Genomic DNA, 14,198 nt, shown 5'->3' on the forward strand with positions numbered 1-14,198 from the left:
AGCAGGTCAGGCAGCATCCAAGGAGCAGGAGAATCGACGTTTCGGGCATGAGCCCTTCCTGAAGAAGGGCTCATGCCTGAAACGTCGATTCACCTGCTCCTTGGATGCTGCCTGACCTGCTGTGCTTTTCCAAAAATATAAAGGAGGATAGTAAAAGCTTTTTTAGGAATGTGAAAGACAAAAAAATGGTTAAGACTAAAATTGGGCCCTTGAAGACAGAAACAGGGGAATATATTACGGGTAACAAAGAAATGGCAGAAGAGTTGAATTGGTACTTCAGATCTCTGTTCACTGGGGAAGACACAAGCAATCTCCCTGAGGTAACAGTGGCTGAAGGACCTGCACTTAAGGGAATTTATATTTGCCAGGATTTGGTTTTGGAGAGACTATTAGGTCTGAAGGTTGATAAGTCCCTGGGGCCTGATGGTCTACATCCCAGGGTACTGAAGGAGGTGGCTCGAGAAATCGTGGATGTGTTGACGATTATTTTCCAGAGTTCGATACATTCGGGATCAGTACCTGAAGATTGGAGGGTGGCTAATGTTATACCACTTTTTAAGAAAGGTGGGAGAGAGAAAGCAGGAAATTATAGACCAGTTAGTCTGACCTCAGTGGTGGGAAAGATGCTGGAGTCTAATATATAAGATGAAATTACGACACATCTGGATAGTAGTAACAGGATAGGTCAGAGTCAGCATGGATTTATGAAGGGGAAATCATGCTTGACTAATCTTCTGGAATTTTTTGAGGATGTAACTCTGAAGATGGACGAGGGAGATCCAGTAGATGTAGTGTATCTGGACTTTCAGAAAGCTTTTGATAAAGTCCCACATAGGAGGTTAGTGAGCAAAATTAGGGCGCATGGTATCGGGGGAAAAGTACTAACTTGGATTGAAAGTTGGTTGGCTGACAGGAAACAAAGAGTAGTGATAAACGGCTCCATTTCGGAATGGCAGGCAGTGACCAGTGGGGTACCGCAGGGATCAGTGCTAGGACCGTAGCTTTTTACAATATATAATAGAAATAGAATATATAATATGAAATAGAAGATGGCATTAGTAATAACATTAGCAAATTTGCTGATGATACTAAGCTGGGTGGCAGGGTGAAATGTGAAGAGGATGTTAGGAGATTACAGGGTGACCTGGACAGGTTAGGGGATTGGTCAGATGCATGGCAGATGCAGTTTAATGTGGATAAATGTATGGTTATCCACTTTGGTAGCAAGGACAGGAAGGCAGATATCAATTTAGGTAAAGGGGCAGTACAAAGAGATCTGGGTGTTTTTGTACACTAGTCAATGAAGGTAAGCATGCAGGTACAGCAGGTAGTGAAGGAGGCTAATAGCATGCTGAAAATGTGTTGCTGGAAAAGCACAGCAGGTCAGGCAGCATCCAAGGAGCAGGAGAATCGATGTTTTGGTCATGAGCCCTTCTTCAGGAATTCCTGAAGAAGGGCTCATGCTCAAAATGTCGATTCTCCTGCTCCTTGGATGCTGACTGACCTGCTGCGCTTTTCCAGCAACACATTTTCATGTCTGATCTCCAGCATCTGCAGTCCTCACTTTCTCCTAATAGCATGCTGGCTTTCATAACAAGAGGGATTGAGTATAGAAGCAAACAGGTTCTTCTGCAGCTGTACAGGGCCCTGGTGAGACCACACTTGGAGTACTATGTGCAGTTCTGATCTCCAAATCTGAGGAAAGACACTCTGGCTGTTGAGGGAGTGCAGCGTAGGTTCACGAGGTCAATTCCTGGAATGGCGGGATTACCTTACACTGAAAGACTGGAGCGACTGGGCTTGTATATCCTTGAGTTTAGAAGACTGAGAGGGGATCTGATTGAGACATATAAGATTATTAAAGGATTGGACTCTCTGGAGGCAGGAAACATGTTTCCGCTGATGGGTGAGTGCCGAACCAGAGGACACAGCTTAAAAATACAGCATAGACCATTTAGGACAGAGATGAGGAGAAACTTCTTCACCCAGAGAGTGGCGGCTGTGTGGAATGCTCTGCCCCAGAGGGCAGCGGAGGCCCAGTCTCTGGATTCATTTAAGAAAGAGTTGGATAGAGTTCTCAAGGATAGTGGAATCAAGAGTTATGGAGAAAAGGCAGGAACCAGATACTGATTAAGGATGATCAGCCATGATCATATTGAATGGTGGTGCAGGCTCGAAAGACAGAATGGCCTACTCCTGCACCTATTGTCTATTGTCTATTCCATGCATGAAGTATTCCAAACAATCAAGGAGTACAATAAACTATTAAGCCTTTCCATACAAATTTAATGCAGCCATTCTCTATTATATGCTTGCATCCCCACCAACACTGGCCAACCTTCCTTTCTTGGGAACGGATCCGGATTAACTCAGCAGAATTAAGAAAGCTCAAAAATATTCCTATTTATTGAAAAGCAGGCTAGATAACAAAAAAAACACATCACAGTCAATTAATGTATCAAAAATGTCTAAGATTGAACACCAATTGTGGAATAGCATAACTGCAGAGCTGTGGGCCATTAATTTTCAGCACTACATAGTTTGCTCTTGGAAGACTCAGTGCTTCTGCATCCAAATCTATTGTGAGAGTGCTATTTGCTGGTGTGTTTGCTAATGAGATACTTAGTTTAAAAACTGAAGATGCCATCAAATCTTAATTTTTAACATTTGCAGCAAATTAGGCAGGCTAATGTTACAAAAGAATGCAAAATCAACTTAGAGGTAGTTATACATTCACTGATAACAGTAATTTCAAAACATTCTGAATCTTGGCATGATACAGATGGATGTATTCCCTAATGGATGTATTCCCAAATGTTATATTGATATCAGTTACCAAGATCTAACAATTCTCTTTTTTTAAAAAAATGTGAACATTTGCCAAATGCAACTAAAAAACAAGGAATTTTGAAGGCTCATACTAAACATTGCGTACTTTCGAGTTTGAACACAAAACAATTTTCAAATTGCAAGGATGGATGCTGTAAATCAGAAACAAAAATAGAGATCGCGAGAAAAGCTCAGCAGGTCTGTGGAGAGAAATCAGAGTTAAAGTTTTGAGTCAATTGACCTTTCCTCAGAACAGACTGACCAAAAAACTACAGATCAAGGCTCACCAGAGTTTTCATTGATTTAATAGTTAAGTTTTATAATTTTTGAGACAATTTTGGTTAAATTTTGAAATTGAGCAATCTTAAACAAAGATAGAAATAAAGTGATTGAAACATGATGTGAAATACAAACCTGTCCAGGAGAAATGTATTCAGGTATTCCTTCCAGCACAGAGATATTGTTACTCTCAATATCAAGTACGCACAGCACAGGAGTCGTTTTCTTCATCAGGGTTTCTCCCCAGTCCTCCCAAAACACAAACTCATCCCCCTGCAGAATAATAAATAATAAATATAAATACCTCCTAGAATTTTGCACAGGGTACAAGCAGAATTACACAGCCTAGCAGAGCTGGCTTATGTTTGCAAGATTTCTGATTCCGAAACCAAGAGTGTTAAAAGCTTTACAAACTTATTAGGATTGTGAAATAAATGAAGAGACTTAATTCCAAATACCATAGGAATCATCAACCTCGTTTCTTTCAATCAATACTTTTCTGGCCCTTTGCTGTGTCATACTCATTTACAGTCAAAAGTAGAGTAAAAATTGAAGTTTGGAAATTCTTCATTTCTGATGCGATTTTAAATAACCTTGAGTTAATGTTGAAAGCAGATGTTCAAACAAATTAAATTCAAGATCAAGTAAAATGTGCTGGTTTAATGAAGCACAACATAACATTTAGATGCTATCATCACTCATGAAGCGCTCGAGATTTTCCACATTACTTGGTAGTTTATTTTTGAGCAAATGTATAAATTCTGATGCATATGCACAAAGAATGCTGCAGAGTTTACAATACATGATCTTCAGTGAAATTATTATATTATAGCAACAAAAACCAACAGGCAAAGTTATATGTTTTGTCAAAACCTTTTTGTGCATAAAGTTGTAACTAACAAATCAGTCTGCTGGGGAGTAATGCATTATTAATATATGACATCTTAGGGTTATTAATGCCTAATTAATATCTAGTTAATTCTTAGGCATGAGGCAAAGTCTGACAAATCATTGTTTCACACTCGCCTTCAAAACTCTTCTCTCAGTTAATCACCTCACCTAGTGTGCATTCACTTGTTTAAAATAGGAGAGTTGATTTGGACAGTCAATGAGTTCTTAATTAAGTACTAGGACGGATCTTGAGAGCATTGGATTGTAAATCTAATTCAAGTTGTTTTCACTCAGTTTAATCAATTAATGAGACAACAAATTTGAATAGTGTCATGTATTGACCACTTTAATGTCAAAATGTAACCCACTCTCAAAACTAACCTGACTTCCATTGGAGAAGCATTGGGAACAAAGAAAGGTAGAAAACATGTGCAGGTGTAGGCCATTCGTCCCTTCGAGCATGCACCACAACTGAATATGATCATGGCTGACCATGCAATTTCAGTATCCCATTCCCACTTTTTCTGCACACTCCTTGGATCCCTTTAGCCACAAGGAACACATCCAGATCCAGATCCCTCTTGAATATATCTAGTGAACAAGCCCCAACAGCTTTCTGTGGTAGAGAATTCCACAAGTTCACAACCCTCTTAGTGAAGAAATTCTTCCTCATCTTAGTCGTGAATGGCTTGTCCCTTATTCTTATACTGTGACCCCCCAGTTCTGAACTTCCCAAACATCGGGAACATTCTCCCTGCATCTAGCCTGTCCAGTCAATCCTGTCATCCCAGCAATCAGTAGCTGGGCCTTTTCTGTGCAAAATGATCCCGATTTCAAATGTTGAAACAGTGATGTTTCTTGGTTAACTGACACAAGTTGTCATCACAGTACAAGATACTGATGCAAGATTGCCCCTTTTAATGAAGGATTTGAATTCTTGCTCACAGAATAGTAAAGATGGGAGAATGGATTCCCATTAAAAACAGCTTATGTTGCAATGATTCATTTTTATATTTTGATAAAGGACTAAATGGTTTCATCCAATAACACTGTAGAGAATCTAATCTAATCTAAAACACAAGCTGCCTGAAAAGAAAATAGCTAAATCACTCCAACTTTCTAACTACAATTGCAGTTGGTGCTTGGTTAACCATTCTTAGCTGAAGTGGCAGCATTAATGTTACAACGGGATACAATACCTGTTTTGGAAGCGTTAACAAATCTGTCTCCCCAGATGGTCATGAATAGCCTTCAAGGATCATACAAGAAGAAAGACCACTTGAAAACAATAGCAAGTACCAAGAGAGATGTGACTTTCAGAAGCCAAAAGGAAAAAAAAAGGATGTAGAAACAAAATGCATTGTAGGCAGTAAAGCTAGTACAAAGCTGACCCACATTAGGACTATAAGCTTATTATTTACGGAATACAACCTCAAAGTCAAGTAAAATCAGGCCAATCAACAAAGTACTGGAGAACTTCAGCAGGTCTGGCAGCATTTGGAGAGATGGAAACAGAGTTAACATTTGAAATCGAAGGGATTCTTCTTTGAAACTGAAGAGAGGTGGAAATCTGATGAGTAGTAGGCTGTTTAAAAGAGGACAGGCATGATCGAACAAAAGCAATGTTCAAGGCAGGGTTAACTGATGAGGGAAAATAGAAATCATAGGTACCACGGAACAGTGAAAGAAGTGTTGTTTCTTTTTAAAAAGTAACTTGCGAAATTATCAGCTATTGAAACTTCAAACGTTTTCTTAAACACAACAATTCTATTTTGGACCTCTCTTATCTGTCACTCCTCCATGTACTGTACTCTCCAAGGACATTTTTGCTTTTCTCCTGATATCAGTGATTTCAGTTATCAATGTCAAAAGTTCCCCGCAATATCTGGGCAAGTCTCTGTTAAAAGGCATATTCACAACCAACAGCTATGAAACGTCACATGTTCATAGCATAATATTACTTTAAAACCTAAAACCTTTCACTGAAACACACTCCCCCATCTAAATGCTAATCTTCCTGGATTGCACATGTGGTAGTGGAGAGAAGAACAGTACTGTACTTTGACAGGTTTGTCTTGTTTCTCTGGTTTGATATTGTCTTCTTCTTCCTCATTCACACTGAGCTGTGGTTTAGGTTGGAAGAAGGATTCCACTTTGGGTCTTTTCTTTTCAGCGACGTACAGAATGTGAGTCTCTGAGTGAGACCACACAAGGCAGCCAAAGTTATCTGGTAAGGGGGGGGAGAGAAGAACAACACAAGAATAATAATTAAAGAACATAACAGTACTGAAAGAATAAGTACTTTAAAGTAATACTTTCAGGAGCTGCAAAGGATCAGAGGCTTTCATAAATGACTTATTTCCAGCCAATATAATAAAACAGAAGCAAAATCAGAAATTGTTGGAAAAACTCAGCAGGTTTGGCAGCATCTGAAAACAGAAAACAGAACTAATGTTTTGGGTCTAGTGACCCTACTTCAGAACTGAGTGTAGCTTGGAAAAGGTGGGCATACAGAGGAACCTCGATTATCCGAATAAGATGAGCGGGCAGTATTTCGTTTGGATAACTGATTATTCAGATATCTGATTCAATGCTTCTGGGACTCAGAATTTTCTGAAGTTTCCTTTTTCCTCGCTCTGCCTGCCTTGCCCCCTCTCTCTGACTCAGGGTTTGTTTCGGAGCAGAGACACACTTGTGTTGAAGGGACCTGCAGCATTGCTGAAGCCTGTCCCTGCTGCTGCCACTTCACTTCAATGGGATTGACAGACTGAGCACTTGCTATGTCCACTCCCCATTCAGGACAGTAGGCAGCAGCACACTGCGCAGCACCGCCACCACCCCTTCCCACCACCATGATGAAAGTTCAATGACAGAAATTAGACAAGCACGTTGCCAGGGTTGGAGGATTTGAACTTTAAGGAGAGGGTGAATAGGTTAGGGCTGTTCTTTTCCAAAGTATCAGAGACTGAGGGGTGACGTTATAGAGGTTTATAAACTCATGAGAGGCATGGATAGAGTAAATAGTCAAGGTCTTTTCCCTGGGGTGAGGGAACTAGAGGGGATAAGTTTACAGTGAGAGGGGAAAACTTTGAAAGGGACATCAGGGGCAACTTTTCACACAGAGTGGTGTATCTATGGAATGTGGTGCCAGAGAAAGTAGTGGAGTCTGGTACAATTACAACATTTAAAAAGAACCTGGATGGTATTTGAATAGGAAGGCTTTAGAGGGATACGGGCCAAGTGCTAGCAAATAGGACAAGATTAGTTTAGGATATCTGGTCGGCATGCATGAGGTGAACTGAAGGTTCCGTTTCTGTGCTGTACATCTTTATGACTCCACATGAGAAGGTGCTCAGGCCCTAAAATTATTGAACTCTATAATGAATCCTAAAAGTTGCAGGGTTCAAGATTGGCATTTCTACCAATAGCTGTATTGCTTCCAGAGGCTAAGGTTCAGTTTTCTGACTCTTTCCCAGGAGGTCCTGGTGGGGGCTGTAATGTTTAGCAGAAAAGTGTTGATCGTTGCAGATGGGAGAAGAAGCCAACATCAAAAAACACACCAGATAGGGCTGTAAGTGAGAGAACAAGTGTGGTCCCTTGAAACTGCTGCAAGGGGTTCCATGGCCTTATTAGGCCAAAGAAAATCAGTTCAATTCTATTCTTAGGTACAAACCGCTCCCAATTCTTACTTGCCTAGTATTCTCCTAGCAGCTCTCCTGACATCAACACATCTTGCAGCTCCACTCGTTCCTCTCCCTCGATGCATTTTTCCACGCACTGATTTCAACAGCCAATGACAATTACCCAATTGCTATCTCATGACCATCCCTCACAAATACCCAATTCAACTGTTCACTTTCTACCCTCTCCACACAATTCATCATTCACATTACTAACTCTGTTTTCTCTTTGCAGAAATAAGTGTAGCACTTTAGCAGAAACAGACTTGGGATGATACTCCAGTAAGAATGTAACTAACATAAAAAAGAAACCTTCAGGGTGGAGAAATGCATGGACAGATGGGAGTCCGAGATTTCCAGTGATAGCATTAACAATTTAATTGTCATTTAACACATCACAATCTCTTATTGAATTGCTATCATAGCTGATGAACATCAACACAATGTTGACTTCTAGTTCTTCTCTAACATCAGTTCTAATTCATATCATTCATCGTTCAAGTCCTTCAAATGTCACATAGAACCTGGGGTGGAGGCGATCCAGGAGTCCTCAGAGGAGGCTGCGTATTCTGAGGAAATATTTTCACATGACTCATGTACAACTTCATCAACTGAGATGCATTCATCTCCAAGGCCTGCACGGGTGATAACTAAGTTGACACATGGTGAAGCACACATCACACATTACAAGGACAATTCGAGATCAGAAAAAGAAATCATGGCATCCAAATCAAAGTTAAAATGGAGAATCTCTGGGCATGATTTTCTAAAACCTTTTCAAGGTATGGATGCAACTGAATTTGATTGCAACTAACACATTAATGAACTTATTGGCAGATTTTCAGGTGATTTATCTCTGTGGTGGGGTAAAAACTGACAGACAGTGTGAGGGTAAGCATCTATCACAACCCTTGACACTGGCATCCTGAGTTGCCAGCCAAAGCTCTTCAGCTTAAGAGTCTTAAAGTCCTACTCCTACGTGGATCGAGAAGACAAATTATTTTGATTGGCTGGTCAAGAGATGGGCGTTGCGGGGAGTGGATACTCCATGGCAAGGTTAGAAGATAAATTTCCAAGGCCAGATATTTGCCTCTAATCCATGCCTTTAATATCCCCCCCCAAAAAATGTGACTGGAGACCCTTCCTCCACCACGGTTTTCTAGTTGGGAAAACAAGCAAACCTTCCACTTATTGGGGTTGCAGATGATTAGGAAGATGATGAGTTAAGGCCCTTAAGCTCTCTTTCATTGAGCACTGTTAATTGTTTGTACTTTGACAAAGCTCCCAGTGGACCTTCTCGCCAAACAGTTAAATGGTGAGCTGGTGAAAAGGGATAAGAATCTCTTCAGGGCCAACTCACCCAATTTTTTCCCTTTCTTCTCAACTCTATTTTCATGGAGCATAAAGCTCCACCTATTACTCTTTCAGTTAAAAAGTGAAAAGAGCTTTCTTCAACATCTCATGGTATAAGAACTGATGTGGAAATATTTGATGTTGATACTGATTGCCTGAAGTGGAAAGTGCTCCATTTCACAGCACGGAGACCACACTGTGGGAAAAATATTCATTACATAAAGTATAATTAAAAGTTATTTTCACCATTAATTTCAGATGCCAAAATATTGATAGCATTCTATATTAAATATAAATCACTTCATCGCACAGACATTGCAATATTAAGATCCATATATTCTTAAGAATTCTAATGGACTTGGAAAGAACAGTTTATAATTGTAATGAAGGTTAATGCATCTTAAAAGCTCCATGTAAATACTGATTCTGCAAAACACTTTTTTATTCCTGGACTAGAATATGTTAAAACCTACATTCTATCTTGCAAAAGGAAATATTGTGCAAAATTTATTTACGTTGTAAGGCGAAGAGAATGCACACTAGGACAGTTGTTTTTGTTTTAAAAAAAAAATTGGCCAATTTGCTCTGCTTTGTCTTTCCATTTCTCCAAAGCCACGATGCAATTTTTAACAGCAAAAACAAAATCCTTGTCTGTTTTTGCCGAATACAGGAGAAGAGAACAAATATATTTAACTCCCCGTACGCAAACAACTGTATACACTACTGGTCTTGAAGGATAAATGGAACAGAGCATTATTTTTTTGGAAAAATTTCACTGATTCCAGTTGTAGTCTTACCATCTTCATACACCTTGCCATGCTTGTCAAGCGCAGTCAGGTTTACACTCTTCTCCTTGGAGTTTTTATTCCAGATCTGAAGGTGCAATAAATCAGTATAAGAGTGCAGTCAACAATATACAGAAGTTCAATAATTTTGATAAATTTAACATCAAGCCCAAATCAATGCACTGCCCTCTTGTCATAGATTTAACATGGCTTGCAAATTTGATATGAGAAGTCGAACCCCACACCCCACCCCCCCGACCCAAATGACTTGGGTCCGAAACGCACTGCTGGAAATGCTGTAGATACAGTCAATTGAGGCATTCAAGGGGGCGTGTAATCATCCAATCTGTGAAGATATAGGGAGACAAATTTCACAAAGTCATAACCCCTGTTGGCTAGCCAGGTTAGGAACACAAACCGATTGGCTTCCTTTTGTGTGTAACAATTCTGTGATTGGGAAGCTGAAAGCAAAATAAATTTCTAAATAAATTCTGGTTTACAAAATTTCACAAAAATAATGCAGCATAAGTTAACTAAGGAGTGGTCATAGATGATAACTTCACAGTCAGTTTCAGGGAACACCATTGGGTCCCATGACTGAATAATAAAAAAGAAATATTAGAAAATGGCTCTGAGAGCAGCAATTTCAATGGATGGAAAATTGCAGAAAGGATGTATGTCATTTTTTACTAGCCACTGGCTCCATTGTCAAATTCAAAGAATGAAACTCTATTTTTTTTTAAATCATTCACGGGATAAGGACATTGCTGTCTAGGTTAGCATTCATTGCCCATCCCTAATTGCCCAGAGGGCAGTTAAGGGTCAACCACATTGCTGTAGGTCTGGAGTCACATGTAGGCCAGACCAGGTAAAGGACATTAGTGAAACAGATTGTTTCTTTTCCCCCCCAACAATTGACAACGAATTCATGGTCATCATGACTCTTAATTTCAGATTTTCTGTTATTGAAATCAAATTCCATAATTTGCCAAGATGAGATTCAAACCCTGGTTCCCAGAACATTACTGTGTCTCTGGATTAACAGTCCACGAGGCCATCACTTCCCCAAAGATGCTTCTGCTGTTCTGCAATACGTCCCTCTGACTGTCTGTTTTTGCCTTTTGACATTGCTGTTGTCTCCAACCTGGGAATGTTCAAAGACACGTGACTCGATTGAGACCACTAGTCCCATCTGGACCAGTTTGGTGTTCTGTCAGTAAGGTGTTGTGACGAGCTAGTCCACACATTTCCTCCAGACCAGTTCATCCCTAGTCCGTACCATATATGACAACAGTCCTGTTTGAGGCACCACCACTGCTTGGATGCATGCCTCCCCCTGACATAATTCCGGACCACATGGTGTTTCCTCTTGGAATACCCTTGATATTGAGGTTCCCACCCTTCTGGCCATCTTGATTTTGCTCTACCACATCTCTGGTCTCTTCCAGTCAAATATGGTTCTCAGCTGGGTTGAATATTAAGAACACCAATGAACATTGGGTCATCACATATGGCATGTTCCAATACATGCTAAGAAACTTGTTCATTTACTATCCTGGTGACCCCTCCTCTTTAAGGTCTGCTTGAAGGTTTGAACAAATCTTTCTGCCTAGCTATTTGTTGCAGGGCGACATGCAGCCAATCTCATGGATCCGATTTTATGAATTTCCGGGTACTCCTCAAACTATTGCGCCACAAACTGTGGACCACTGTCACTCACGACTTGTTCAGTGTTCCCAAAACGGGGATGCAAGATGGTGGCGGCCTAGGGAGGATCACATTTGCTGGGCTCCATGCCACAACATTGGCAGGACAGAGCTCGAACCTGTCCGATCCATGAGGTTAAAAAAAAAGTCAAAGAGCTACAGAACCTGAAAACTTTACTTGCCTTCATTTTTGATGCGGGAGAATGCTGAAAAAAGGTGGTCTGCCCGGGGACAGGTCAGCGGCTCAATCCACCAATTGCATTCTTGCTTACTCACCAGGCCTTGGTTGAGGAGCTTGCTGAATCTCATAAAGTCCTTGAAAAGTAGATTGAAGAAAAAAAAAGAGGAAAAGCTGACCCCAGTCTCTGCTCTGCTGCTAGACCTGGGGAAAAGGACTGATGAGCTCGAGCGCCAGGCCAAAGGGGTGGAAGCAAAGGCTGATTCATCCAAGAGTCCTGGAAACACAGGTCCGTGGTTTGCTAGATCTGGTGAATGACCTTGGGAACAGGGGCTGAAGAAAGAACCTTTGCATTGTTGGCATGGCTGAGAAGATGGAAGGTGAGTGGTTAATAGAATTCTTTTTGAAGTGGTTCCTGGAATGGAGGCTGAAAAGGGAAGGTTAAAGATCGAGAGAGCTCACCAGGTGGCAGCACAAAGGCCAGCAATGGACCAGCGCCCTCATCCTACTCTGGTACGGTTCCATCATTATAAACACAAGCAGAGTCATGAAAGCTTCCAGAGCATAAGGGAAGGATCCAAAGGCATTGGTGCGTGAGGGCTCCAGTGTCATGTTTTTCCAAGACTTCTCAGCGGCACGATTCGGAAAAGGATGTCTTACGATAGCATCAAGAAGAGACTGAAAGAGCTTGGTACCAGTACTCTCTAAGATATTCAGCAGTGCTTCAGATTGAAGTGGGAGATGGCATGGGGCAGGGTGACACTAGGCACATAGACAGACAAGGTGGCTGCTGAGCCATAAGTTAGCCACTTGACACACAAGATGGTCACCAGACCACAATATGGAGAGAGACAGCAGAGCAAACACAGATGCTGCATGGGGCTACTAGAATGCCAGCACAATGCACTTACAACCTAGCTGATTAGCTTAAGGCAAGTGGGGGAGAGAATACACGTGTCGTGTATACTGCCCGCCGAAGTGTCTGGTCCAACCAACACCTTTGATAGAAATGCTAATGGTTTGATGCTGACTCAATGCAAAATGCTAATAAGGTAAAAACAATGACTGCAGATGCTGAAAATCAAATACTGGATTAGTGGTGCTGGAAGAGCACAGCAGTTCAGGCAGCATCCAACGAGCAGCGAAATCAACGTTTCGGGCAAAAGCCCCTGATGAAGGGCTCTTGCCCGAAACGTTGATTTCGCTGCTTGTTGGATGCTGCCTGAACTGCTGTGCTCTTCCAGCACCACTAATCCAGCAAAATGCTAATAGCCAGGGTTGCAGTAATTGTCCTTCTCAGGAAGAGCAATTAGTGCCTGTTACTACAGCAATGACATCCATGCAGACACTGAAACTGAATGTCTGCACTGAAACTGACAATGACCGTGCTGACATTAACAAAGGCTGTGCTGGAACTGACAATGACTGCATCAAAACTATCAACGATTCTGCAATATTAACAACAAACAAACTATGTTACAGAGACAATAACCTCATCATTGACCTATTATATCACAAAAGGTATTTATGTGCTCCCGGTTGAAAGAAGAATCGCAGCTAACCACTGTGCTATTGGTTTCTCTCTCTCCCCGGAGCTCCGGTATTTCCTCGTACAATAAACTCTGTTGTTGAACCCCGACTCTGACTCGGAGACTGGTGATTTTTCCCAGAATACGATTCATTATTATGGATATACATTTATTTGACTCGCCAGAGAAAGCAACTTTGTGGACATGCTGACTTAAGCTAGGTGATTGGGGTAGCACGGTGGCTCAGTGGTTAGCACTGCTGCCTCACAGCACCAGAAACCCAGGTTTGTTTCCAGCCTCAGTCTGTGTGGAGTTTACATATTCTTCCAGTGTCTGCGTGGGTTTCTCTGGTTTCCTCCCGCAGGCCAGGTGAATTGGCCATGTTAAATTGCCCATAGTGTTAGGTGCATTAGTCAGAGAGAAGTGGGTCTAGGTGGTTTACTCTTCAGAGGGTTGGGCTGAAGGGCCTGTTTCTACACTGTAGGGAATCTAATCTAAAAAAAAGGCATAGAAAACAGAGTTGTTCAGGTTTGTCTTTCTTTATAAAGGACTTGGTAGTGTCTCCTTTTGTTGGTAATAAGTTGCGTTAAATTATGTTTGAGATGGATAGAGTATGTATCCTTAATTTCTAAGTTAAGTTACACCACGGGACGTGTGACATATTTACTTTTAACTTACTTGTGTAGATTACTAATCTTGTTTTTTTCCTACTGGGTTGCCTGTGTTTGTGGTGCGACCCTAGCTAGTAAGAGTTAAGAGGGTGGGGGGGAATGGCTAGTATGATTTTGGGATGTGTAGGTTCCCCCGCTGAATGGTGGTTAATTCCTCTAATTAGTGCCTTTGATGTTTCTTTGTTTTCCATTATTGGTGTACATAGTTTTTGCAGGTTTTGTAGGTTTATGGGTTGTAGCTGTTTTTAGTTTATGTAGCTTTTGCGTTTTATGGATTTTCTTATACTGAAGCTCAGA

The 14,198-nt window shown here is 41.1% G+C and overlaps 1 protein-coding gene across 2 annotated transcripts in view; it reads right to left on the minus strand.

The window, feature by feature from the left end:
• The window catches only part of apeh (acylaminoacyl-peptide hydrolase), a 76,968-nt gene that overhangs the window by 39,258 nt on the left and 23,512 nt on the right, over positions 1 to 14,198 (minus strand). For both annotated transcript variants that reach the window (XM_072582643.1, XM_072582642.1), the window contains exons 5-7: positions 9,830 to 9,905; positions 6,060 to 6,226; positions 3,244 to 3,381 (exon numbers count right to left, since the gene is read on the minus strand). In XM_072582643.1, coding sequence (XP_072438744.1) covers positions 3,244 to 3,381; positions 6,060 to 6,226; positions 9,830 to 9,905 — 381 coding nt within the window. The remainder of the gene's footprint in view (positions 1 to 3,243; positions 3,382 to 6,059; positions 6,227 to 9,829; positions 9,906 to 14,198) is intronic.

Source organism: Chiloscyllium punctatum, chromosome 12, assembly GCF_047496795.1.
Source record: "Chiloscyllium punctatum isolate Juve2018m chromosome 12, sChiPun1.3, whole genome shotgun sequence".
NCBI classification, from domain to species: domain Eukaryota; kingdom Metazoa; phylum Chordata; class Chondrichthyes; order Orectolobiformes; family Hemiscylliidae; genus Chiloscyllium; species Chiloscyllium punctatum.